The following is a 24,901-nucleotide window of genomic DNA, read 5'->3' on the forward strand; positions in this document are numbered from 1 at the left end:
TAATTTAAATTTTTAGTATGCTTTTAAGTAAGTACATTGGTAGAAATCATAGCCTGATTGTAGAAGGTAGATGTGACATAAGCAACTTTTGTAAGGTCAGTTAGCAAATAGGAGGAAATGTTTTGGGCAAATAGTAAGGGACAGAGGGTCATCAGTCACCTTCACATTACTGCCAATCATTTCCTCCTTTTTGTCCTGGATTACTTTTGCTTTGCTTAATAATTTAGAAATGTGGATATGAGGATATTTCATGAGTGAAGGAATAAGGCAATTAAAATAAAGTGGTAATATTATGAACTCTTGGCATGGCACTATAGAATAAGCACTGGACTGCTAACTACAAGGTTGGTGGTCAAACACACCAGCCTTGGAAACCCTAAGCAGGGTCGCTATGTGTTGGAATCGAATTGACAGCACTTAACAATACCAACAATATTACTTAGGAGGGAGGAACAATTAAAGGAGGGTGAGAATGATTATGCAATTTGAAGAATATATTTAATGTAACCAAATTGTACGTGTAGAAACTGATGAATTGGTCATGTTTTGCTATACACCACATAGGGGCCCTGGTGTAACTTTTCAATGACATAAAAAATTTAAGAAAAAAATATAGCTTATTGTTTCATGACTGAACAAAAGATTACAAAATCACAGCATTAGGATGGTTAAAATATATATTCTTTTTCACTTGCCCTCATAGAATAAATTTTTAAGGTACTGACAAATTTTAAATGTGAGTGTATACTGTTTAACAATTTTGTGGGTTTTATTTAACAGCTTAACAAGATGTTACATACATACCATACAGTTCACCCGTTTAAAATGAATACTTTAATGTTTTTTAATGTATTCACAGATAAGTGCAACCATTAACACAGCCAATTTTAGATCACATTCATCTCCTCAAAAAGAAACCCTTTATCTTTTAAATTTACTCAACTTAGATCCATGAGTGTTCAAAATATTAATTGAAATATTAATGCTGATAAAGAACGGATGCTCTAAATACTTCATGCAGAATTATCTTCAAGCCCTTCCCCCTTTTTTGTTATATTACTGGCTCTATTGATTTTAGTAAGGCATTTATCAAAGCTATTGTTGTTATTGTTAAGTGTTGTTGAGTAGTTATAAGTAAATAAATTACTGTATTTAAAGAAACAATTATTCCTCAGAGAGAGTTAATGGAAGGGACAGAGGCCTTTGGAATAAAATCTATAGTGGCATAAAGAAAGCTTAGTGTCTTTTAATGACAGAGATGGAAACATGGAAGCCATGCTTATCAATGTGTGTGTAGCAGGAAGAATGTTTTTTTAACACTTAGTGATGTTAATGTTCCTCCCTTGTGAGGTAGTATGTTTCCTATCATGAGAACTATGGAGTGTGCATATTATAGAGGGGTTCTCTGCAGTGTGGGGATATTGGTTTACATGTCTCATGCAGCGAGGTCCCTTCAGTTCCTAACTCTGTATGTTCCTTTATAGGTTGAACTTTTTCATAAAGATATAGAAGCTTTCCAAGAAGAATATGAAACAGCTTCATCACTCGATACATCCCAAGTGAGTCTCTACGAATACTTCCATATATCTCCGATCAAGGTAAGGTAAAAAGAAGTCATTTTCATTGGCTTTCTTAATCTATGTAATAGCAAATGGATTAGGTGGTTGTTGCTATTAGGTCCTATCAAGTCAGCTCTGATTCATTCCTCTGTATAAAGGGATGAAACACTACCAATCCTCCACCATCCTCACAATTGTTGCATGTATGAGCCTTTTATTGCAGCTAATGTGTCTATCCATTTTGTTGACTGTTTCCTTTCTTTCTGACCCTCTACTTTACCATGATGTCCTTCTGGGGACTAGTCCCAGAACATTTAAATTACGTTCTTTAAAGAGTATAATTGAACTAAATTGTATACCTGAAAAATGTGAAATGTTGTGTTATATATTTTTTACAAATTTAAGGAAAGTGAAAACTATTAAGTTTTCCATTACTAATATTGATAAGTAACAAATGAATGGTCTTTTTATTTGTTTTCTTAATAACAAATTTCTACCATTTAGAAATTATAGTAGAGCCACATACAACATATATTTATATATTTGTATCTTAATATAAATATATTTGGCCTTGGTTTTCTTTTTAGATGTTGGGTGTCAGTTTTCAAAATTGTATTATGTGTGTATTAGTTTTTAACATAATTAAAAAGTATCCTTGATTTAATTAACTATTGACGATGGAGTAGAAACAAATGTAAGTTAGTTCTTAATTCAAAATTTCTGTTACTTACATAGTATGTGAAGAAAATCGCAACAAAAAATATACAATCAATTACTACACGAACATATACAAAACAAAACTGGTTTTTAGCTAACTTCACTATATTAACTTAATTTCAGTAGTTGAAATAATTTTTTTTAATATTTGAGTTATGTTCAATGTCAACTTCCAGATTATTATATTATTAATGAAGGTATTAAAATGTATACTTTTCTAGGCTCACCAAAAAAATTAAAATAGGCATTGAACCAAATATGTAATCTTTGTTGAATTTCATAATTTAAATAAGTTACGATTATGCAGCAGGTCAAGCATTGGACTGCCAACCTAAAGGTTGATGAGAAAGATGAGACTGCCTGCTCCCAGAAAGATTTACAGTCTCAGAAACCCTATGGAGCAATTCTACTGTGTCCTGTAGGAAGCTTATGAGTTTGAAATTGACTCGATCGCAATGAATTTTGAGTATGTTGTTGTTAAGTACTATTATTAAGTTGGTTCTGACTCATAGTATAGGATTTCCAAGGTTTGGCTGGTGGGTTTGAACTACCAACCTTGCAGTTAGCAGTGCAGTGCTTATCCTACAATACCACACCGAGACTCTAGTTTTGGGTATATTGGATTTTGAATTCCTTTAACTAGGCAGTTATTAATTTGAACATAATTCTAGATAAATTTGAAATCTTATTTATGGTGTAGTGAATTTGAAATGAAATTGATTTTTAAATATAAAATTTTTACTATGAAGAAAATACTTTAAATATTTGTCTTTTTATTTCTTTAGTTACATTTAAGTGTTTCCCTGAGTTCTGGTAGAGAAGAAGCTAAAGATGCAAAGCAACGTGGAGGACTGATTCCAGTTCATTCTTTAAATCTTTTGCTGAAGAGTATTGGTGCCACTCTTACAGATGTACAAGATGTAGTTTTTAAGTATGTTTTACACTCAAATCTGTATAATGTGAAAAGTATACTTTATGTAAATATGTACCACAAAAATTGTAGTTGAAATATATAAACTACCCTAAAAAAGATGCTACTTTTGTCCTTAAGTGGAATACAATGTTGTTGGCTAGTTGGTTGTGACTCAGCGCCCCTGTGTAGGGTTTTCACTGACCTTGTGGCTCACAGTCCAGTGCTGATCCTACAGCACCACAGCAGGAGTCCAGAATATAATCTAAACAACACTAAAGTCTCTGGTAACCCTTAACTACTAAATAATTGGATGATTGTTAAATTTGTTTGTATAGTGTAAGGATAATGCTTTTTTGGTCTAAGGAATGATTTTTAGGAAAATGTGTCTGAAGATGTAGTGCCTGAAACATGTGGCTTAGAACCAACAGGACTGAGACTTCTTCAAGCATGTAAGACTAAAAGAGTATGATTGTAGTGATTGGGGAAAATGAAGGGTTTCATTTCTTGTCAGAAGTTTACATTTTAGTGTGGATCATAAAGAAGGCTATTTATTAGGGTATCTAACCAAACCACACCGAGTCTGAGTGGCTGTTGTAGACGACAATAACCTTTTCAGATAGCATCTAAAAGTGACTATCCTAGCCTATTAACATTAGTAAGAATTAATGAATCCCGAGAAAACTCTACATGTAGGTAAACTTAGTTAACAATCAGATTAGGTTTGAAGGTACTAGGAATAGGATAAGATGTCTAATTTTGTTTGTAGTATGTTATTGTTGTTGTTGTGTGCTGTTGAGTCGGTTCTGACATATAGTGACCCTGTACAGGGTTTCCAAGCTCAACTGGTGTGTGTAAACTGCTGACCTTTTGGTCCAGCATATATCTTACAGTGCCACTAGAGGGCTTTCTAGTATAGAGTTTTCCAATTAGTGAATTAGATATGTGCTGTGAATGCAGTGTAAGTACATCAGTCTTACTCCTCAGATAACAAGACAGGCAGGTGGGACCTGCAGTAACTGCATAAAACACGTTACACACTGAGGTAAATAGAAGAGGCTATAAAACAATGGCTGACTTACCTCAGAGTGTGAAGTGTTTTCTACATGGGCTATGATGGAACAAAGTTGAGAGATACTGTTCAAGTAGTCCATGAGTGAGAATCAAGGGGTTTCTGAAGCTCCTATTACATGAAAATGTGTGTATGTCTGTGGTTTTTCTGAGTGGACAATCCATAACTTCTGTTAGATTCTCCAGAAGGGTCTTTGACTGAAATGGACAGATTTATATTTAAGAGTTTCAACGTGGGAAAATGTGTTAAAATATTTGGACTTAAAAATTCTAAAGAAAATAAAACTTTTATTAGCATATTATGCCTTTTCCTCTCTCCCTTGCCATAAATGTTTTAATAGATCTTTTCTGTTTGTTTTTTTTAAGGCTTGCATTTTTTGAACTCAACTATCAGTTCCATACAACACCTGAGCTGCAGTCTGAAGTAGTAAGACATTATTCAAAACAGGTTTGTCTGAGGTTGTTTTAACAAAGAGACAGAGTGTTATAAATGTGTGTGTATGGTTTAGGTTTGGCAAGGAAATAAATAACTATTTAAAAAATTTTAAACATATTTTTTTCCTCAGAATTGTAGAAAGAAATTGAGCCTAAGTAGTATTTCAACTTTGGGACCTTATATATTTTAGCCATTTCTAGAAATCTAATATGTGTTAGTGTACTAGCAATAAATATAAATCTTCAAATAAAGTATTGATTAAATAATTCACCATACTTAGTTTAAATTTAAAAATGGGTTCAATGGAAACTATTAATTGATCACTGATGTATTTTAACTGTAACGGAATTATTTAGTCAGCTACATATACTAGTGGCTTCCCCACTCTTTTAGAAAGACTCTTGTATTCTATTATGTAGCTCGTGCAGCATCTGAGAAGGACTCAAGAGATCTGGATGTGAATCCCAGTCTTGCTGCTTGCTCCGCCTGTGACCCTGGGAGTCATTTGGTACATAGGCGAGCTATTTCTCCATTCTGTAAAATGCTGATAACAGCACTTACACATTATTGTGAATGTGAAAGCATTTAAAATGTCATTTTTACCTCTAGTACTACTACAGCACCAAATTGGTTTTCCGAAAAACAAAATTTTCAATAAGGTAAGAAGATTTAGATGTTAAATTGGTGATGAGAGTGTTAGCATGAGGAAATTAGAAGTGTGCTTGGAATAATCTGAATAAGGAAAAGGTCATACATCGGAATTTCTGAATTGATTGTTGTCCACACTCCATTTTTTAGGCCATCAAGCAGATGTATGTACTCATTCTTGGACTTGAAGTTTTGGGAAATCCTTTTGGCTTAATTAGAGAATTTTCCGAAGGTGTAGAAGCATTTTTTTATGAACCTTATCAGGTAAAATTGTTGTTTACTGTCTTATGTGGTATATCACACTAATATTTTTGAATGGATCATACCTTCCTATTAAATATAAATATATTTTAAGAAACATACAGCAAAGAAAAGAGATTTTTGATGTTTTAATTCCTACCTTTTCCACTAAAATTTAAAAGTTTGCGAAGATACACAGAATTGTAGAGGAAAAAAATTTATATTATTTTGTGACCCTTAAACATGTATACCAAAACATCAGTTATAAATACATATGGTGGTTATGTGCCGTGGAGTCAGTTTCAACTCATAGTGACCCTGTATAGGATTTCTGAGGCTGTAAAACTTTACCGGAACAGAAAACTTCATCTTTCTCCCACGGACCGTCTGATAGTTTCAAACTGCTGACCTTGAGGTTAGCATCCCGACTCATAACCACTACGCTACCAGAACTCATTATAAATATATATAGCATAGTAAAAAATAAAGTGAAACTAATGCTGTAATTTAACAATGAGAATTAGAATTTTATTTATTTTTGAAGAGTATTTAATCTATACTGACCACTTTAGCATATAATTTGCAATATGGAGCAAGCATCTTTTCTACTTTAGTGAATTGGCATGCTCCTTTATAAGTTTGGGTCAGCTTCCAATGTGTATCCTGTGTGTTTTTCAGTCTCATGAAATATCTTTGAGAATTCCTTTAATTGACATATTTTGCCAGCATCACTTTCCAAAGGATAGCACCTATCAGCCTTTGTTTCAGCCTCATTCCTCACTTATGTGAATAAGTTTACCTTTCAAAGCCATTATAGCCTTGTGTTCCTTTTGACCCTTTAGGGAGCCATCCAAGGTCCTGAAGAGTTTGTGGAGGGAATGGCACTAGGACTTAAGGCACTCGTTGGTGGAGCTGTTGGTAAGAAACATAATGCCTACCAAGTATGACTGTGTTAGAAAGTGAGTGCATCCTTTTAATAAAGATGTGATCCTTTCCACTAGGTGGCTTGGCTGGTGCAGCCTCCAGAATCACCAGTGCTATGGCTAAAGGAGTAGCAGCTATAACTATGGATGAAGACTACCAGCAGAAGAGGAGAGAAGCCATGAATAAGCAGCCAGCTGGGCTTAGAGAAGGCATCACGCGTGGAGGAAAAGGCTTAGTTTCTGTAAGTAGTTTCACCGGTTTTTAAACCCTCATTTTGCAAATAAACAAAATAGACCTATAATTGCCACCCCTTAAAAGTATTATTTGGATATTAAAGGAGCAGTTGGGAGCACTAGTGGCATAGTAGGATAAGCTCTGGACTACCAACCACAAGGTCAGCAGCTTGTGCCCACCAGGTGCTCTACAAGAGAAAAATGAGGCTTTTTCTCCCACGAGGACTTACAGCCTTGGCAACCCTAGACAGGGTCACTGTGAGTTGGAACTGATTCAACAGCACCTAACAACAAGAAGAAAGGAGCAGTTGGTGGTGGCATATATAAAATATGTTAGTAGCCTTTGAAAATATTGTTTACATAACATTCTGAGGAAGTGTGTTCATTCCTATGGTATCTAGAATGCAGAACTCCCCTGATTTTTATATTAACCAGTTGATTGAGGCATCACATGAGAGAGTATTAAAAATTTTCATTTGTGGTTTCTTTACCCTCTAGGGTTTTGTAAGTGGCATAACAGGAATTGTGACAAAACCAATCAAAGGCAAGTATAGTAGCTCTTTTGGGTGGTATATAGTACACATTCCTTCACAAATTTATTCTATTTTCATTCTTTTAACATTTGTTTAAAACTTCACCTTTTTTTTTCTTTCTAGGAGCTCAAAAAGAAGGAGCAGCTGGTTTCTTTAAAGGTGTTGGGAAAGGTTTGGTTGGAGCAGTGGCAAGGCCAACTGGAGGCATCATAGACATGGCTAGCAGTACATTTCAGGGAATAAAAAGGTAAATTCTCTTTGATGAAAGGTATTATTAAAATGCTTTAAGCACAGGAAATGAAATAAATCTGCCATTGGTTTAGGGTACTTTGTCATGAGCACTTACACGATGACAGCTTGCATATGACTTTCGAAATCCTTTCGGTTTCTTAATTTGCTGCCATTGCATGACTTCAACTTGATAGCATCGTCGTTTATTCATCACTTACTCCCAGCAGTTTCTGCTGGAAACTTTTGGCAAGTTAGTTAAGCTTTTGTTGTCTTGATCAAAATAATTATGTATGTAATGCTGTATGTCAGTTTGGAAATTTATGTTGTTGTTAAGTGCCATTGAGTTAGTTCCGACTCATAGAGATCTTGTATAGGGTTTCTGAGGAACAACTGGTAGGTTTGAACAGCTGACTTGGCGGTTCAAACCAACCTTGCAGTCCAGTGTTTATCCTCCAGTGCTGCTACCCCAGGACTCCAGTTGTGAAATTGGCAGATAGAATTTTCTGTCTCCTTTTTAAAGAAACAATGAATTTTATATTCCTCAATTAAAACTTAGATTGTTTTCACCTTTTTTTTTATGATTTTATTTTATTATAAAACTTTTTTATCCACTCCTATTTTTCTGTATTTTGTTCAAGTAATTTAAAAACATGTTCTATTTTCCTCCATTAAATTTAGTTTAATGCTGAAATTTTCTGGTTGTATTACTGCTGTGTCTGCCTTAGACATTTGCAGTGTATATGATAAACGGTTAGATTCACTTGAGACTTCACTTGGAGAGTTAGTTATCATTCCTTCTGTATTTTCTCTTCCTTACTGCTCAGCTAGGACATGTGTTGTCATCTGATGAGCAGCTCCTTTTAAGACAGTACTTGGTACTGCTTACCATACTGGGGGTTTCCAGTTTTAGTTTTTAGAATTAAGATAAGGAAAAAAGGAATCAGTCTTTTCTACGTATAATTTTAGGTTTCATAAATACAATGGGCTGTGTCATGGTCATCAGGGAAACTCAAATTTCATTGAAACATGGAATTAAAATAAAGAGAGCTATGCAGACACCTGCTCAGAACTGCTAGAGTTACCTTCCATTTATATAAAATGTAGTTAATTAAATTTCAAATTTGTGTGGCGCTGTAGAGTAAGTGTTGGACTGCAGACCACAACGTTGGTTATTCAAAAGCACCAGCTGTTCCTCGGAAACACTATACAGGTTGAAACCAACTCGACAGTACTTAACAACAAGTATAATAAAGACATGAAAAGGCCTATGGTAAATATTTATATAAAGTAAAATGAAATGTATATTTTTAAAATATTTGGTTCTAAGTGTCTAAAATTCTATATGAAAATGAATAGCTACAAAATTTTAGGCTTCACCTTTTCCAACATCTGACAGTTGACTAAATAGTTTTCTCATTTATAAGCTAGTAATTAGAAAAACAATGTTATATGTGTTTTGATTCAGCATTCCCACTTCTAAATTTTTATCTCAAAGAAGTTATTAGGCAACTACACAAAACTTTAAAAATTCCAGTAACCATAATAACAATGATTTTTCATTAAAAAGATGGGTGATTAAATTATGGACAGACAACCGTTCTGTGGAATATTGTGCACTATTGTAAATGTTATAGCTTCATTTTCCATTTTTAAATTTCAAATTAATCTTAGACTCAGAGAAAAGATACAAAAATATTACAAGGTAGTCTCATAGATCCTTTACCCAGTTTTCCAAATATTTACATTTACCACATTTGTGTACATCTGTGTGTGTCTGTGCGCACACACACACTCATAAACATATAGAGATCACACATCATCATCATTATTATTTCAAGCTATTTGAAAGTTATGAACATGTTACTCCTCCCCCCCACCTGAATATTTCAGTGTGTGTTTATTTGAAAGCTATTCTATTAACCATACCAGAATCACTCAGAAAACTCACTGCCAGCAGGTTGATTCAGACTCATATCACACAAAACAATTAATTTATATTAACACAGTACTACTGTAATTTTGGGAGTCATGGTGTGGCACTGTGAGCTAATTTGTCAGACTGCAGAGTCATTTGAACTGCAAGGTCGGTGGTTCAAGCTCACCAGCTGCTCCTTGGAAACCCTTTACAGGGTTTCTATGGGTTGGAATCGACTCGCTGGCACTTAACAACAACAACAACAACTGTAATTTTGGAGTTCCTTGTGTGGCTCTGTGGGTTAATGCACTGGACTGCAAAGTCGATTTGAACTGCGAAGTTGGTGATTCAAGCTCACCAGCCGCTCCTCAGGAGCTATACAGTGTCATTAAATGTTGGAACCACCTCAGCAGCACTTAACAACAACAGTATTTTTAATCACCTCATACGCATGTGAAATTTGGACAACGAATAAGTAAGACCATAGAAGAATCAATGTATTTGAATTATGGTGTTAGAGACAGATACTAAAAGTATTGTGGACTACCAGAAGAATAAACAAATCTGTGTTTGAAGAAGTTCAGCCAGAATGCTCTTTAGAAGCCAGGATGATAAGACTTTTTCTCTCATACTTTGGGCATGTCATCAGGAAGACGCTATGCTAGATAAAGTGGAAGGTCAGCAATAAAGAGGAAGACCACCCCCAACTAGATGGATTGGCACAGTGGCAGCAGCAGTGGGCCCAAACATAACAATTGTGAGGATGGCGCAGGACCAGGCAATGTTTTGTTCTGTCGTACATAGGGTCGCTAAGAGTCAGAACTGACTACAGCACCTAAAAACAATAACTGTTCTGAGAGGCAGCACATGCCTGCGTAAAAAAGCTATCTGCTTCTTGTTGTTATTAAGTGCCTTCGAGCCACTTCTGACTCACATTGACTGTGTATAGGGTTTCCAAGCAGCAGCTGGTGAATTTGAGCCACTGACCTTGTAGTTCAAACTGACCTTGCAGTCCAACAGATACTTGTACTTTTGTATATATTGTAATAAAAAGGTGTAAATAACCCAAATGTTTATTAACAAAATGAATGCATAAACAAAATGTCAACTTTCCATACCATGGAATATAATTCAACCTAAAGAGAAATGAACTTCTGAATCCAGAAAAACCCACTGCCATCGAATTGATTCCAACTCATAGTAAGCCTACAGAACAGACAATAAGTGTTCTCTAGGGTTTGTGAGGCTTTCCTTTCCAGGAACAGAACCTTTCAAATTATGAGTGAAGAGTCCTGTTGTGGCACTGTAGGATCAGCACTTGTGTAACCCACAAGGTTGGCAGTTCAAACCACCAGCTGCTCCTTAGGAACCCTATACAGGGTCGCTATGAATCGGAACTGACTCCACGTCCCTTGACAACAAAGTTTATTAAGTGGTTACCAGGGACTGGCGGAAGAGGGAGTTATTGTTTAAGAGACACTCAGTTTCTGTTGGAGCCCCGTTGGCATAGTGGATTAAACATTGGGCAGTGCTTCAAATCACTAGCTGCTTTGTGGGAAAAAGATGAGGCTGTCTGCTCTTATAAAGATTCACAGTCTTGAAAACCCTGTATAGAGTGGGAAGTGACTCAGTGGCAATGGGTAGGGATTTTTTTTAACTTGCTGCTAATCATAACTTTAAAATTTGAAAACAGGTAGTGGTGATGAGTTAATGTCACTGAATTGTACACGTAAAAATGGTTTCAGTGGCAAGATTTGTTCTGTACATTTTATCACAAAAAAGGAAAATCAAGATGTTATTAAAAAATCCTTTTTAGTTGTAGCTTCTTATACCGCCTTTATGAGTTTTTAATCATTGTTCAATTAAACTGTTCCTTTTTTTCTTTAGAGCCACAGAGAGTTCTGATGAAGTGGAGAGTCTGCGACCTCCTCGGTTCTTTAATGAAGATGGAGTTATCAGACCATACAGGTTGAGGGATGGTACTGGAAATCAGATGTTACAGGTGAAGAAATACCTTATAAATTAAAATTTATCTAATCCAGTTACAGTTTTTTCAAAAGTAAGTTATACTAGGGGGCTTCGAGATCTTCATGGAACAATGGAATTAGAAGATAATGGAAAATTTCCATGAGCGTAATTAAAAGCCCCCATAATGTTTGTTAAGTATATAATAGATTGTTTGAGATTTCATTTGCTTAATTTTGTTTATAAGTTTTTTAATATTTTCTCAGGTAATGTACATTTATTTACTATAAGATTTTTTTTTCTTTTTTACAGGCATCAAAAAGTTTGATATGAAAACAGTTAATGCATGACATTGCAAGTGAAAGCCAACTGTAGATTTTAGTGTTAAACTTTACAAACTTCGTACAGCTGTTAAAGTGTTTTCAATACAAAGAAAAACTTTTATATCGGTAACTTTTTTGAGTGAATCCGATGTTTTTATAGGGTATTCTTAGTTCTGTGCTGAACATGCTACATTTGTTAACAGCTATTGTGTTTTATATACCCTCCTTGTTGGTGGTACTTATTTAGCCACTTGGGTCATTTCTGTTTGGAATACTTACTCTGTTCATGAATTTAGTAGTAGGTTCTATAGCAGATATAATTCTAATGTCAATTTAGGCTTACACACAGAACCAAAGAAAGTCAGGACCACTGCTACAGCAAATTATTCTTGGATTCTTATATTCTTAAGATATTTCTTTTAAAGATACTCCAATGGCCATGAAGTTCTTTCCAATTTTTTCTTGTGTTATCTATTTGTAAAAACTTGTGAAATTCAGTAAGTAGTTCACATTCAGTACAACTTTAATAAAAATCTAGCTTTTTGAAGTATAGTTCAAAAGTAAAGAATAATTTACCTATTTACACAATTTTTTTATTTGGCAAATGGAATTTTAAAAACTTTAATGAAAAAAAAAACCAAACAGTCCAATAGGCTGTATCAGTTAAAGTAATGCCTGTGGTTTAGATGTAATATAAGCTATTAAATTGTTTGAAAACAAAGAGCAGTATGTTATGTAGAAGAAAATTTCATGGAATATGGAAGAGTGGACATATGGTCTTTCCTTTATAGCCTTGATATTTTAAAGTATTTTCATGTTTAAAGTGGTCAGGGTAAAGATTAAAGCTTTTAATACTTAGTGTCCACTCCATGTACCATATATTTTACATAGAATAAGCTTTTAAGTCTTTCTCATAAGTCTCCATGTATAATAGTTAAACATGTATTAGAGTTTGTGTACACCATTTAGTAAAGGGATTTCATACTATATTTAAAGTATCAGTATAATTGTATATTGTGGAAAACAAGCTATTTTTAGTAAACAGTTGTACTCTAAAGGACACATGTGTAAGCTCTACAATGACATTTTGTTATATCATTCTTTAAAAAATAGAAAAGTTGCAGATTTCACCTATGCGTAATGCAGTGGAAGCATATTTTCCTACCCAATACATGCCTTCCGTTATTAAAGAACAACTGTCTTATCATTGAACTGCAAGTTGAAGAGTTTTCAACTTCACTTTTTTAAAAAAACTGAAATAATTGAGAAGGCATTTGAATAAACTTAGTAGGAAGTATGGATGAATAGTGAAGAAGGTTTAGAAATATGTCTTGATTATTAGGAAACAGATTATAAGTTAAAAGGAAGCTTTGAAATACCAAAGAATTCTCATGGGTCGATAACTTGAATTCAATGGCATATAGATTTATTCTACACTTTTGTTAATTATTTTCTGAAATTTTAAACTTTGAGAGTTAATGATTATGGTTCTTGACTGTGTATTCATAAATATGTATATGATTTTTAGTAGACCAATCTTAACATCAATTGCTAAAAGATATTTCGTTGACTAAGCACTCACAATTCATGGCAGCCATTTCTTGTGTTTTAGCAAACACATACACTCTGTATTGGCTGGAAAGCCTGTAGGAATTCACCAGATGCTTTCGTACATGAGTAAGAAGTGAGTTTTTGGTAGTAATGGTGCTTTTTTGACTCAAAACCCTATTATGAGACTAGGAAACATGCTCAAATATATGAGTATCAGTGTTATGTGAAAGAAGTTGATGACATGGATTTAAAATCTCATTTGCCTGTAGTTAATCTGAACAATTTAATGATGATTATATATGCTTATATATAATAATTAAATTTAAAATGTGCTTTTTTTGTCGTGAACCTTTCTGTTCAGAAAGTAGTACCTTGCTAGTAGTAAATTAGTTATCTACTGGAGATATAACATGATCATTTTAATGAATTCATAGAATACGTTATTGGTATCTTAAGATTTTTAATTTGATACATGAAGTAGAACCAAGCATTTGATTTTCGTCTTAGGTTTGTTAAGTTATGAAATATTATATCCATTAGTTACAGCCCTAGTTACAACTGAAAAACCTACCTCAAAATATCTGACACCTTGAACAGTTCATAATTGTTCATGCTTTCCAGGCGGTTTGCCATATTTAACTAATCTTTATGCTTCTTTTTTCCTTTACCATGCTTACAGAAAATTCAGGTCTACAGGGAGTGGATTATGACTCACGGTAGCAATAGCGATGATGATGATGATGATGATGATGATGATGATGATGATGACTAGTCAGATTCTGAACTGTTAAAACTCATATGTTCTTTGTCGTTTTATTTGGAGCGTTTCATTAGCATGTTTTATAAGACTGCTTCCATAATGGCATATGTCCGTTTTTAGGGAAGTAAATATTCTTTCCTTTTAAAATGTTTTTCTACACATCTTTTAAAAAGCAAACTAATTGCATTCTTTAAAAAGCACAGGAAAAAATGTATTTTGCATCAAAGTAGGACATACTATATATTATAGCATTTGCTTCTGTATATTTTGTAGCTTTGTAATACAATTTGTTTTTAAGATTTAAAGTTGAACTTAAATGTATTTTTAATGTCACTAGTTTTATCTTATATTTTAATTATTTGCTTAGCAAAATGCCTTTTAAAAAAAATGTGCTCTATGCAAATTTGCTCAACTGTAACATAATGATTGTGTAAACAAAAAGGAATAGTAATGGTCAGTCAATATTATATATTCATTTAGCCTTATTTAGAGTGTTTTTGTCAAATTCTCTTAATAATATTAAAAGTATATAGTTTGAAACAGTGTCTTGGAGGTGTATTGAAGCTTTTTAAAAAATTTCAACTTAGATGGAACTCTCTTGTGCTATTTCCACAGTATATTAGATATATTACAAAGCCCCTTTAGAAAATGACTAGTTGTTGTGATGTGTAATCTTTATGACTACTGGGCTTTTGAATCAAAAGAAATGTACCTTATATTTAAGCACTTTGCTTCATTGAGCTTCTGTGAGACTTTGGGGGGCCCTGATGATGGTACAGTAGTTAAGCAGTAGGCTGCTATCTGAAAAACCTGGGCGGTTAGAATCCACCCAGTGGCTCCGTGGATGAATTGCTAAAGAAGTCCTAAAGGAGATCTGCTCCCATAAAGACTACATACAGCCTAGAAAACCAGATAGGCATTTCTACTCTGTCACGTAGGATCGCTATGAGTTGAAATCAATTCAAAAGCATCTAACAAAAAGTAAATATATTGACTTAATAGTTTGAACTTTTGGTTCAGTCCATTCAGGCTATGAGATCTGAGTCTTTTTCTAATCTGAAGTTTATCGGGTTTTTATTTTGATATATATTCTTTCAAATTCACTGCTTTAGATTTTAAAATATTGATCATATGTTTCTAAAAAAAGAAACAGCATTTTTTGAAATGTCTGCCTGCCTACCATCCATTCAAATTAAGTAGAAATCAAGGTCTTATGCATTAGGATTAAGAAATATGTTAATGCCCAAGAATTGAATTACTGTTTCATCACAATAGTATTCTGATCTTTTTGGAGTAATTAAATAACAACAATATTGTTAATATATGTCACTACTGGCATCAGAGATTTATTTGTTAGGCACCTACTACTTGTTGACCTGTGACCAAAATAAAATAAAACCTATTGCTTCTACTATAAGATCGCAACCTATTGTGATATAGAGATGAGATGTCTGAGGAAGGAAGCCTCTGGCGATACCTTCTTTGGCGTCTTAATATTCCACTTTTGCTAAATGCAAGGCCTTTCTGCAATGGAAAACCCATAAACATTTACAGAAAACCCTATAGGGCTGTTGTGCTCTCTCCTAATGAGTTGCTACGAGTTAAAATCGACTTGATGGCAATATTTTTTGGTTTTTGGTGAAGTTTTAATTTTTTTTTGGCTTATACTTAAAATTTCAAAACTTGAAATGCCAATGTAAAAGTCTAGTGAGAAAGCTATGCTTGAAAATTGATTATATGATGCCACAATTTTTCATACCCTTTAACTTACTCCAAAATTCTTTACGTTCTAGAGTACCTATAGAGAAACTGGATAGTAGCTTCTCTCTTCCCATGTTGTTTTGTACCTTTGAGTCCATTCTAACTCATAGCGATGGAACTCGTAAAATAGAACTGCTTCCCCACAGGGGTTTCAGGCTCAGTGTTTAAGGGAGCAGATTGCCAGGTTTTTTCTTCTGTGGAGTGACTAGTGGGTTCGAACCATTGACCTTTCAGTTTGCAGCTGAGCACTTATCCATTGTCCCAACAGATCTCCTGTCTCTTCCCTTAAGAATTCTTTCTTTATACATATTTGACACTTGAATAACATACTGAAAATTTGCAGGAAGGAAGCTTTGTAAAATTTCTGAAACTTGGACTTCTAGCATCATAAATATCCTTCAATTATAAATGCCTACACATGAACTAAATTAGGGTCTCAAATTATGTATTGATAAAGAGATATTTCTAAACACTCATAGCTCACCATATCTATCTATCTATATCTATCTGTCTATCTTTCTATCTAGATATAGATATATATATAAATCCACAATAATATTGCTAACTTTTCAGAATAAATTCAATTTATATATTTTAAATAGGTTTTTAATAAATTTTAGTTTTTTAAATCACTCAAAACACTTATCATTAATGCAGTAATGTTTAAGAGCATGTTATTAGAACTTAACAGTTGGAGCCATTGTAGATCTAGGGCTTTACTGTCAGTCATGAAAAATATGCTACTGAACCTACATACCAAGATGACGTACACTAAAGAATAATGACTGACTGTTGTGGTAGCCCTGGTGTGATGTTATGGGTTAATGTGCTAGACTGCAAGGTAGGTTTGAACCGCAAAGTTGCCAGTTCAAGGTCACCAGCCACTCCTTGGAAAACCAATACAGGGTTGCTATGAGTCAGAACCGACTCAACGGCACTTAACAATAACAGCAATGGTAGCTCTGATAGTAGTTTGCGTGATTTAAGTCCTGTGATGAAATACTGCATTCAGTTTACTTATGGAGATAGGAAGAATACCAGAAACAGTCATCTAAATGTTATCACTTGTCTACCACACCTTCAAGCCTCATTTTACTATGTAAAGTTTCTTGCAAATAAATTAGTAATGACTCAAAAACATTACAGATTCTGTTAGGTCTAACTAAGATGTTGTTGCGTGCGCACAGACTGTTGACTTAGATGAAACTATAATTGTGATGAATATGTGAAAGGAATGTTGATTTCTTTATCTTTCTATGCTTGTACTTTTTGGATACATGGAGATCAACCAGTGAGTGAATGGATTAATGAAGTGCAGTTGACTATAGTCAGTATTATACAGTGTATATTATATTTAAAGTTTTGGGAAACAGGAAATAAAATATATGGTGTGTTAGGGAGTTAGCTGGGTAATTTATAATTTTCATATATAGGGGTTTGTGGTTTCTTTTGTTTTAATGTGGTAGACACTTTTCACACCCATATTTATCTGTTAGTCAGTATGATGAACTTACTTCACAATTGTCCCATGTAAACTAATATATATATATAGCAATAGTGTACCTCCAAATAGTAGCAGTCAAGCAAATGTTTAGCAATTTTGTAAAATTGGCTTTTAATGTATCCTTCTTAGCATGTGAGTATTTAAAATATTGTAGACCTTATTTGTGCTTTAAAAAAAAAAAATCAGGATAGACAGATTTAGCTAAGTATATATAATTTTTCTTAGCTGGACATGTCATTTTTATTTTAAATTATCTTTTCTCAATAAGCTGTTAACTACAGAAGTTTTCTAAGTGTATGGGATAAAAAAGTTGGGAGTTCTTATGCAGTTAAAAACTTTTGAAAAAGCTAAATCCCACTTGTGAATCAGATTCCTGACATTGATTCTCAATCTACAACTCTAGTATTTTATAAGAGATATGATAGTTTTCAGAAACAAAATTACTTTCTACATTGTTAAAGTTATTTGTGTACATTAAGGAAAAGTAGGAAACTACAGGAGAAAAATATACATTGTCCTCTGCCATTTTGGTGTATTTCCTTTTTTGTTTTTTTTATTTATATGACTTTGGTCCTAATATATACATTGTCATATTATTTAAATCTCTCATAAATAAGAATATTAACTGCTAAATATTTTTACGACATCCCACACATGGGACAGTCTCCAATGAGAAACTTAGTCCCTATTTTTGGAACATAAAAATGACCAACCTTTTCTTTATGTTTATAGATGATGTAGAAGCCATTTCATTTTCATTGAACATGCTTCTGCCACTTTTGACTCTAACTTTAAAAAAAAAAATTGTTGCTTTTAAATAAACCTCTTAAAATTAACTATGGTATTTGAGTGTGAATGAGAGGGCTTTAGAAAATTCATTGAAAAATCCCATTATCTTTTAATTCCATTTTCCATGAATTTTTTGAAGCACTGTCGTATAATCCTTGTGTCTTCATTGTGTGTGAATGTTGACTACTAGATTGTTCCATGGGGGTAGTATATTCTTAACCCTAAAGATACTTTGGAAATTTATAGAGTTGTCTTGAATCCCTTATGAAGCTATTTTAATTGCCATTATGTAAGTTGCTGTAGAGGGGAGGCTGTTTTTGTTTGTTGTATATTTCTTGTCTTTCAGAAATTACAGATGTTTATAATTAGCTTCAAACACTGCCTTAATAGCAATTGGATGATAACTGCCTTCAACCGACGGTCTTTCCCTTTCTTGAGGAGAAGAATTACAACTGATCTGGAAGAAAGGGCTAAACATAGGCAGTCAGATCGTCAGAGTAGTACCCAACAGTCTTCCTGGCTTCGTCTGAAATCTTGAGTAAGTGGACAAGAACTAGGAGATAAGGGATTATTGGATTTCACTCTTCTTTTTGCATCTCTTCCTCTCCAGAAGGGTACTTCTGCATGGGATGAGAACGCTGAAGAGAGGCAAATTCTCTTATCCAGGCAAACAAGAGTTCTTAGTGTCTCAGATAAAGTAGATTCCGTGGAAAAGGAGATTGATTACCTGTTCAGTTGGATACAGTGCTCATACATCATTAATTAGATTTAACAGAGATGTCTTAGAGAATCTGTCACATCATTTTTTTTTTTTTTAAATGGGCAAAAGATTTTACCAGAACTCTCCACCAAAGAAATTATATGGATGGTAGTTAAGCATGTGAAAAAGATGTTCAAAATCATTAATCATTAAGGAAATACAAATTAAAGCCCTAATGCAAAAGCCACTAAACATCTATTAAAATGTCTAAAATTATAGACTAATGAAACCAAATGTTAGTGAGCATATGCAGGAATCAGGAATCTCAACCATTGCTGGTCAAAATGTAAGCACTTCAGAAAATAGCCTGGTGCTTTCTTTAAAAGTTAAGCATACATATACCATATGATCCAGCCAATTCACTCCAAGGGATTTTATCCAAGTCAATAGATGAATTAATATGTAAACAAATTGTGGTATGACCATATAATGAAATGTTGGGTTTTGTTTTTAATTGGAAAAAAAAACAAAAACAAAAAAACCCAACTTTTTCATTGTGAATTGAGTAAAGATTAACATACATCATCATCAGTTTCACCTTCAACTAGTTTTCCTGCTTTCTCCCTGTGGCTTCCCTTTCACATCTTATTTGTCACAAATCAGCAAATCAAAAATATTTGATGTATCAACCCAGTGCATTGAGGATACAAACTTGACCCTTGATATAAAGAATTCTTCCATTTCTGTTGGAATTTTGAGTAGCTCCATCCATACGCAAATGTCCAGTTCATCAAATTGTAACAATTTACACTTGCTCACAGCATCAAGCATCTTTAGCTTCATCTGCTTGAGTTCTGGTTAGCTAGCCATCCAAGATAGGTCAAATGGATATACGAGCTGCAAGTTGGGAGTTCACACATGCCTCCCTGCACTTCAGACTACTTGGCTACTTCACTTTCAGCTTTACTCCTCAGGTGCTAGACCAGTGCCCATAGGCTCTAGAGTTCACACATCTCCCTAAACTTCAGACCAGCCAGCCCTTCCTCTTTTCTCTCTCATCTCAAGGTCAGTGGAATATAGCCAAACTCAGTCTATGTCTTCATTGCTACATTTCCCATACTTTCACTCAAAAGTAGACAGGGTGATCACCAGGGAGCATACTAGACAGCTCATGGTTTCCCTTCAAGTTTCAGTCTTAGAAGTGGTTTTTCCAAGAAAAAGTAATTTTACTTTACTATTCAAAATACTATATTTTAATTGTTATCTTTTGTTTGACAACTTGTCACATCATTTTTGAAGGACCACACATTTGTTGATCATTTGTAAGTTCCACTTACTATTTTTGATCAAATATAGTAATGCATCCCACTTGGAACCTTTCACTGTCACATAAAAATAATTTTAAGTAAGACTGCTGATAGTAGCTATGCTTTCCTCTGGAGGTGATGATTCCATTTAAGGGAGGTTTAAATTTTGCCTCCCGTCTAAAATATATTTATTGATTCATTCTTTTTTTTAATCCAGTAACTTGAATAAGACTTCTTTGAGTTTCAGTCACTTAAAACTTTTTTGGTTATCATTATGTCCATTAAATTAATAAATAATGGAGGGATAAGTACCATTATCATGGAAAATTTAGTATATTTTAATATTAAGAGAAATTTCAAATGTTAAATTTAGATAGATTCAACTTGAATTTTGCCTTCTTCTTAACAAGAACATGCTAGAGCCCTATAGTAAGTTTAGAAGTCTTTAGCTTTCATTGAGCCAGAGATGCTAAATTATGACTTATGGTTCAAATCATCATTTCTCTTGTTGTGTTGGAGCTCTACCTATAACTTAGGGTTACTTTGGACAGACACAGAAAATCTTAGCATGAGATGAACTTAGTTAAGCTTATTCATATTTTTTGTTTTTATTGTTGACCTTTCAACAACAATAATCTTTTTAAAACTTGTAGTGTAAGTTACAAAAAGCTGATTTATTGGCCACATGTCCATGTTATGAAAGAAAGGATGAAACAATTTCCATACAAAGTTGGAGGCCTTCTTTCATTTATCTAAAAACAAATTTTAATGTCATCTATGAAACAAGTGCCAGGTATACTTTGTCAATCCTTATAGTTAAAATTTTAAATGAAATTGATAACTGAGTCACTTCTGCTAATAATGAAAATGAATCACAATGACAACTTTCTTTGAAAATGCACCATTATAAGGAAGCCAGTAGGAAGCAGTATGTGGAAAAATACACATTTAAACAATTTGGGATGCTTCCATGTCTGAGGTAATCATGTTAGAGTTAGAGTTAGTTGTATTTATACAGTATTGAAATACAAGTTGGGAGGATGCATGTTTCATGTAAAATTAACCTTACTGGAATAAACTGCCATACTACTTCAAAATTTAAAATGTCCAAAGACCAAAAAGTAATTAAACAAGTATGATTGAATTTTTGCTAGCTTGTTTTGGTAGCATAGTTGGTATGAATGCAAAGAACAAAATATCATGCCAATTAATTATTCATTCTAGAAATATTTGTTAAAACTCCTATTATATATCAAGTACTAATGAATAACTGGAGTCCTGGTGTGACACTGTGGGTTAATGTGCTGGACTGCAAGGTCAGTTTGAATCACCAGATCAGCAGTTCAAGCTCACCACCTGCTCCTCAGAAACCCTATAGAGGGTTGCTATGAGTTGGAACCGACTCAACGGCACTTAACAGCAATAATAAATATCTAAGAGAGAAGTAAGATTCCTGCTCATCCCTTATGAGCTGAAAATTGTAGTGAGCTTGATTATTTTGGTGATTGGGGATTAACTATTACATCATAAAGGCTAACCCTGCAGTGTCAGAGATTTTCATAGCCTTATTCCTATTTGTTGTTTAACTGCTACATGCATGACATCTAACATATGTTCCATCTTCCCAAGAGATAGTAATTCTTATGTATTACATGAAATTGAAGCATTTTCATTGAAAGACACGTGGTACAGCTTATGGAGTATCTAAATACGTATTTCAATTAACTGTTAAAATGAGGTCCCACTGCATCTTCTGGAATATATATATTCCAGAACACACAAACACACATGAGAGTGTAAAAAATTATCTGCACTCTGGTTATATTAAAACACCTATCCACACCCATGGCTGATCACAACATTGAACATGCACGTGAAATGTTTCTAATAGACAAGTGATAGTGGATTATGTGGAAGATCAATTACAAATCAGCCATGGTTCTGCGTATGAAATAATCCACAACAGACTTAGATTTTGAAAAGTTTGTGTGAGATGGGTACCAAAACAACTCACGGAAGAGCATAAACGTGTTTGTACATCTGCAAACAAAATTTGGACCAATACTCGAAGGAAGCTAAAAGTTTCTGTACCAGAAGAGTTGCACAGAGGAATTTTTTTCCCCATCACTTGCACCTGCTCATTGTTCCAGGGCAGCAAGGGTTTCCTTGTGAAAATTTTATTGGGAAACCTTAACCCATTCACCCTACAACCCTGATCTTGCCCTTTCAGACATCTTTTTGTTCCCCAAACTCAAAGAATATTGAAAAGGAACATGATTTGAGTCCCTCAAGATGCAAAAACAGCCATTTTGACATGGTGTGTATCAAAGAGCCAGCATTCATCTGTCAGTTTGCTATATTGCAGTGTTGTGTGTGTTTTTATGATGCTGAAAGCATCATACCAGCAGAGTCACTCATGGTGGACAGGTTTCATCTGAGCTTCCAGACTAAGACAGACTAGGAAGAAGGAAAGGCAGACCACTTCTGAAAGGTTAGCCACTTAAAACCTTATAAATAGCAGTGGAACATTGTCAGATACAGTACCAGAGGATGAAACCATTCTGAAGAGCACCAGAATATTGTCAGATATAGTGCTGGAAGATGAGCCTCTCAGGTTGGAAGGCGCTCAGAAGTACACCTGGGGAAGAGCTGGCCTCCTAAAAGTGATGATGCAAATGGAGTAAAGCTTGCAGGGCCTTCATTTGTTGGTGGGGCACAACTCAAAATGAGGAGAAGCAGCTGTAAACATCCATTAAGAATTGGAACATGGGATGTGCAAAGTATGAATTTAAGAAAACTAGAACTTGTCAAAAATGAAGTGGAATGCATAAAGATGGATATCTTAAGCATTCATAAGCTGAAACGGCCTATTGTTGACCATTTTGAATCTGATAATCATATGGTTTACTATGTTGGGAATGACAAATTGAAGAGGAATGGTGCCACATTCATGGAAAAGATCAATTCATGATATCTGTTGAAGTACAGTGCTGTCTAACATAGAATAATTTCCATATGCCTACAAGGCACCTAACAACAACAACAAGGAAGACCAGTTAATACCACTGTTATTCAAATTTATGTACCAACTAGTCTGAAACTGATCAAACATGCCATCAAAATGTATGGATAATTACTGGTGATTCAAATGCAAAGGTTAGAAGAGGAAGGATCAGTACTTGGAAAGTATGACCTTACTGATAGAAATGATGCTGGAGATCACAGGATAGAATTTTGCAAGACCAGTGACTTCTTCATTGCAGGTACTTTTTTTTTAAACAACATAAAAGATGACAATGCACACGGACCTCACCAGATGGAATATACAGAAATCAAATTGACTACTACATCTGTGGAACAAGGTGGTGGAAAACTTAATATCAGCCAAAACAAGACCAGAGTACACTGTGAAATGGACCATTAATTGTTACTATGCAAATTCTTGTTGAAGGTAAAGACAATTTAAACAAGTCTATGAAAGCCAAATATGACCTTGAGCTTATCCCACCTGAGTTTAGCAATCATCTCAAAAACAGATTTAATGCATTAGATACTAATGTCTGAAGATCAGAAGAGCTATGGGATGACTCCAAGAACATCATACAAGAAACAAGCAAAAAGTCATTAAGAAAGAAAAGGCCAAAATAAATGTCAGAAGAGACTCTGAAACTTACTCTCCAACATAGAGATGCTAAAGCAAATAGAAAAAAAACGTGGAGTTAAAAGAGCTGAACAGAAAATTTCAAAGGACAGCTCAAGAAGAAAAAGTCAAGTATTTATAATAAAATTGCAAAGACCTGGAATTAGGAAACCAAAATAGAAGAACACGCTCAGATTTTGTCAAGCTGAAAGAACTGAAGAAAAAATTCAAGCCTCTAGTTGTAATATTGAAGTATTCTATGGACAAAATATTGAGTGATACAGAAAGCATCAAAAGAAGATGGATGGTAGAACAAACAGGATGGCAGATCAGGGTGAAGTTCAGTGAGGAGCTCCATCAGCAACAACACAGAATACTGGACCAAGCAGGCTCAGGGGATGTTGCCAGAACTCTAAACCACATGTAAAGTAATATTTAGAAGGTTGGAAGGCCTACAGCTAGGGGAATTTGTAGTAGAAGCAAGAAATCCTTTGCTTTCTAATTCAAGACACTCAGCTGCTCCCAGAGCCGCCATCTTGGGCGAGACCAAACAGGATCAGAGCAGCCACAGATGTCTTGACAGAACCACAGAGATAAAGGTCTAGACATCCTTTTTTTTTGTATCTGTTCATTGGTCTCTCACTGTCTGCACAACTCCACTCTGGTGACAAGAGGGGGTGCCTGAGCTAGTGGACACCCCACCCCACCCCCACTCGCAGAGGGTTCTATGCATGCACACAAATTTCCTCGAAATTTAAAGTGACAGTTTCCACTTAAGACAAAACGGCAGCGCAAAATGACCACTGCTGGCCCTGAACTAGGAAAAAGGCCTGAATGGGGAGTTTGGAGCGGGATAGGCAGACTAAAAAGGAAATAGGCCAAAAATTAAATCCTGAGTTACATCACAGCGACCAACACTGACATCTTGAAATTTTCTCAGGAAGAAGAGTGAAAAGGGAAGCCCATCTCCTGATCACATCTACCTGGAGGCAATCAGAAAGCATAAAAAGACACACCCATCTAAGTATTAAGGCCACAAATAACTCCTGAATATGCCCAAAAAACAGAAACAGATGACCATATCAGCACATGTCCAGAAATGAGATAAAGTGACTGAGGCAAATGAGCTGGAAGTAGACCTACACTCCATACTGGAAGATGGGCAGGCTTTGGAAATGCCTGAG

At 34.6% G+C, this 24,901-nt stretch overlaps 1 protein-coding gene across 1 annotated transcript in view; it reads left to right on the forward strand.

The window, feature by feature from the left end:
- VPS13A (vacuolar protein sorting 13 homolog A (S. cerevisiae)) overlaps nt 1-24,901 on the forward strand; it is a 226,439-nt gene that overhangs the window by 176,191 nt on the left and 25,347 nt on the right. The window contains exons 60-68 of the mRNA XM_006835010.1: nt 1,485-1,598; nt 3,062-3,207; nt 4,624-4,705; nt 5,492-5,605; nt 6,424-6,499; nt 6,583-6,746; nt 7,237-7,282; nt 7,395-7,518; nt 11,305-11,419. Coding sequence (XP_006835073.1) covers nt 1,485-1,598; nt 3,062-3,207; nt 4,624-4,705; nt 5,492-5,605; nt 6,424-6,499; nt 6,583-6,746; nt 7,237-7,282; nt 7,395-7,518; nt 11,305-11,419 — 981 coding nt within the window. The remainder of the gene's footprint in view (nt 1-1,484; nt 1,599-3,061; nt 3,208-4,623; nt 4,706-5,491; nt 5,606-6,423; nt 6,500-6,582; nt 6,747-7,236; nt 7,283-7,394; nt 7,519-11,304; nt 11,420-24,901) is intronic.

This window comes from Chrysochloris asiatica, unplaced genomic scaffold (assembly GCF_000296735.1).
Source record: "Chrysochloris asiatica unplaced genomic scaffold, ChrAsi1.0 scaffold00014, whole genome shotgun sequence".
NCBI lineage: Eukaryota > Metazoa > Chordata > Mammalia > Afrosoricida > Chrysochloridae > Chrysochloris > Chrysochloris asiatica.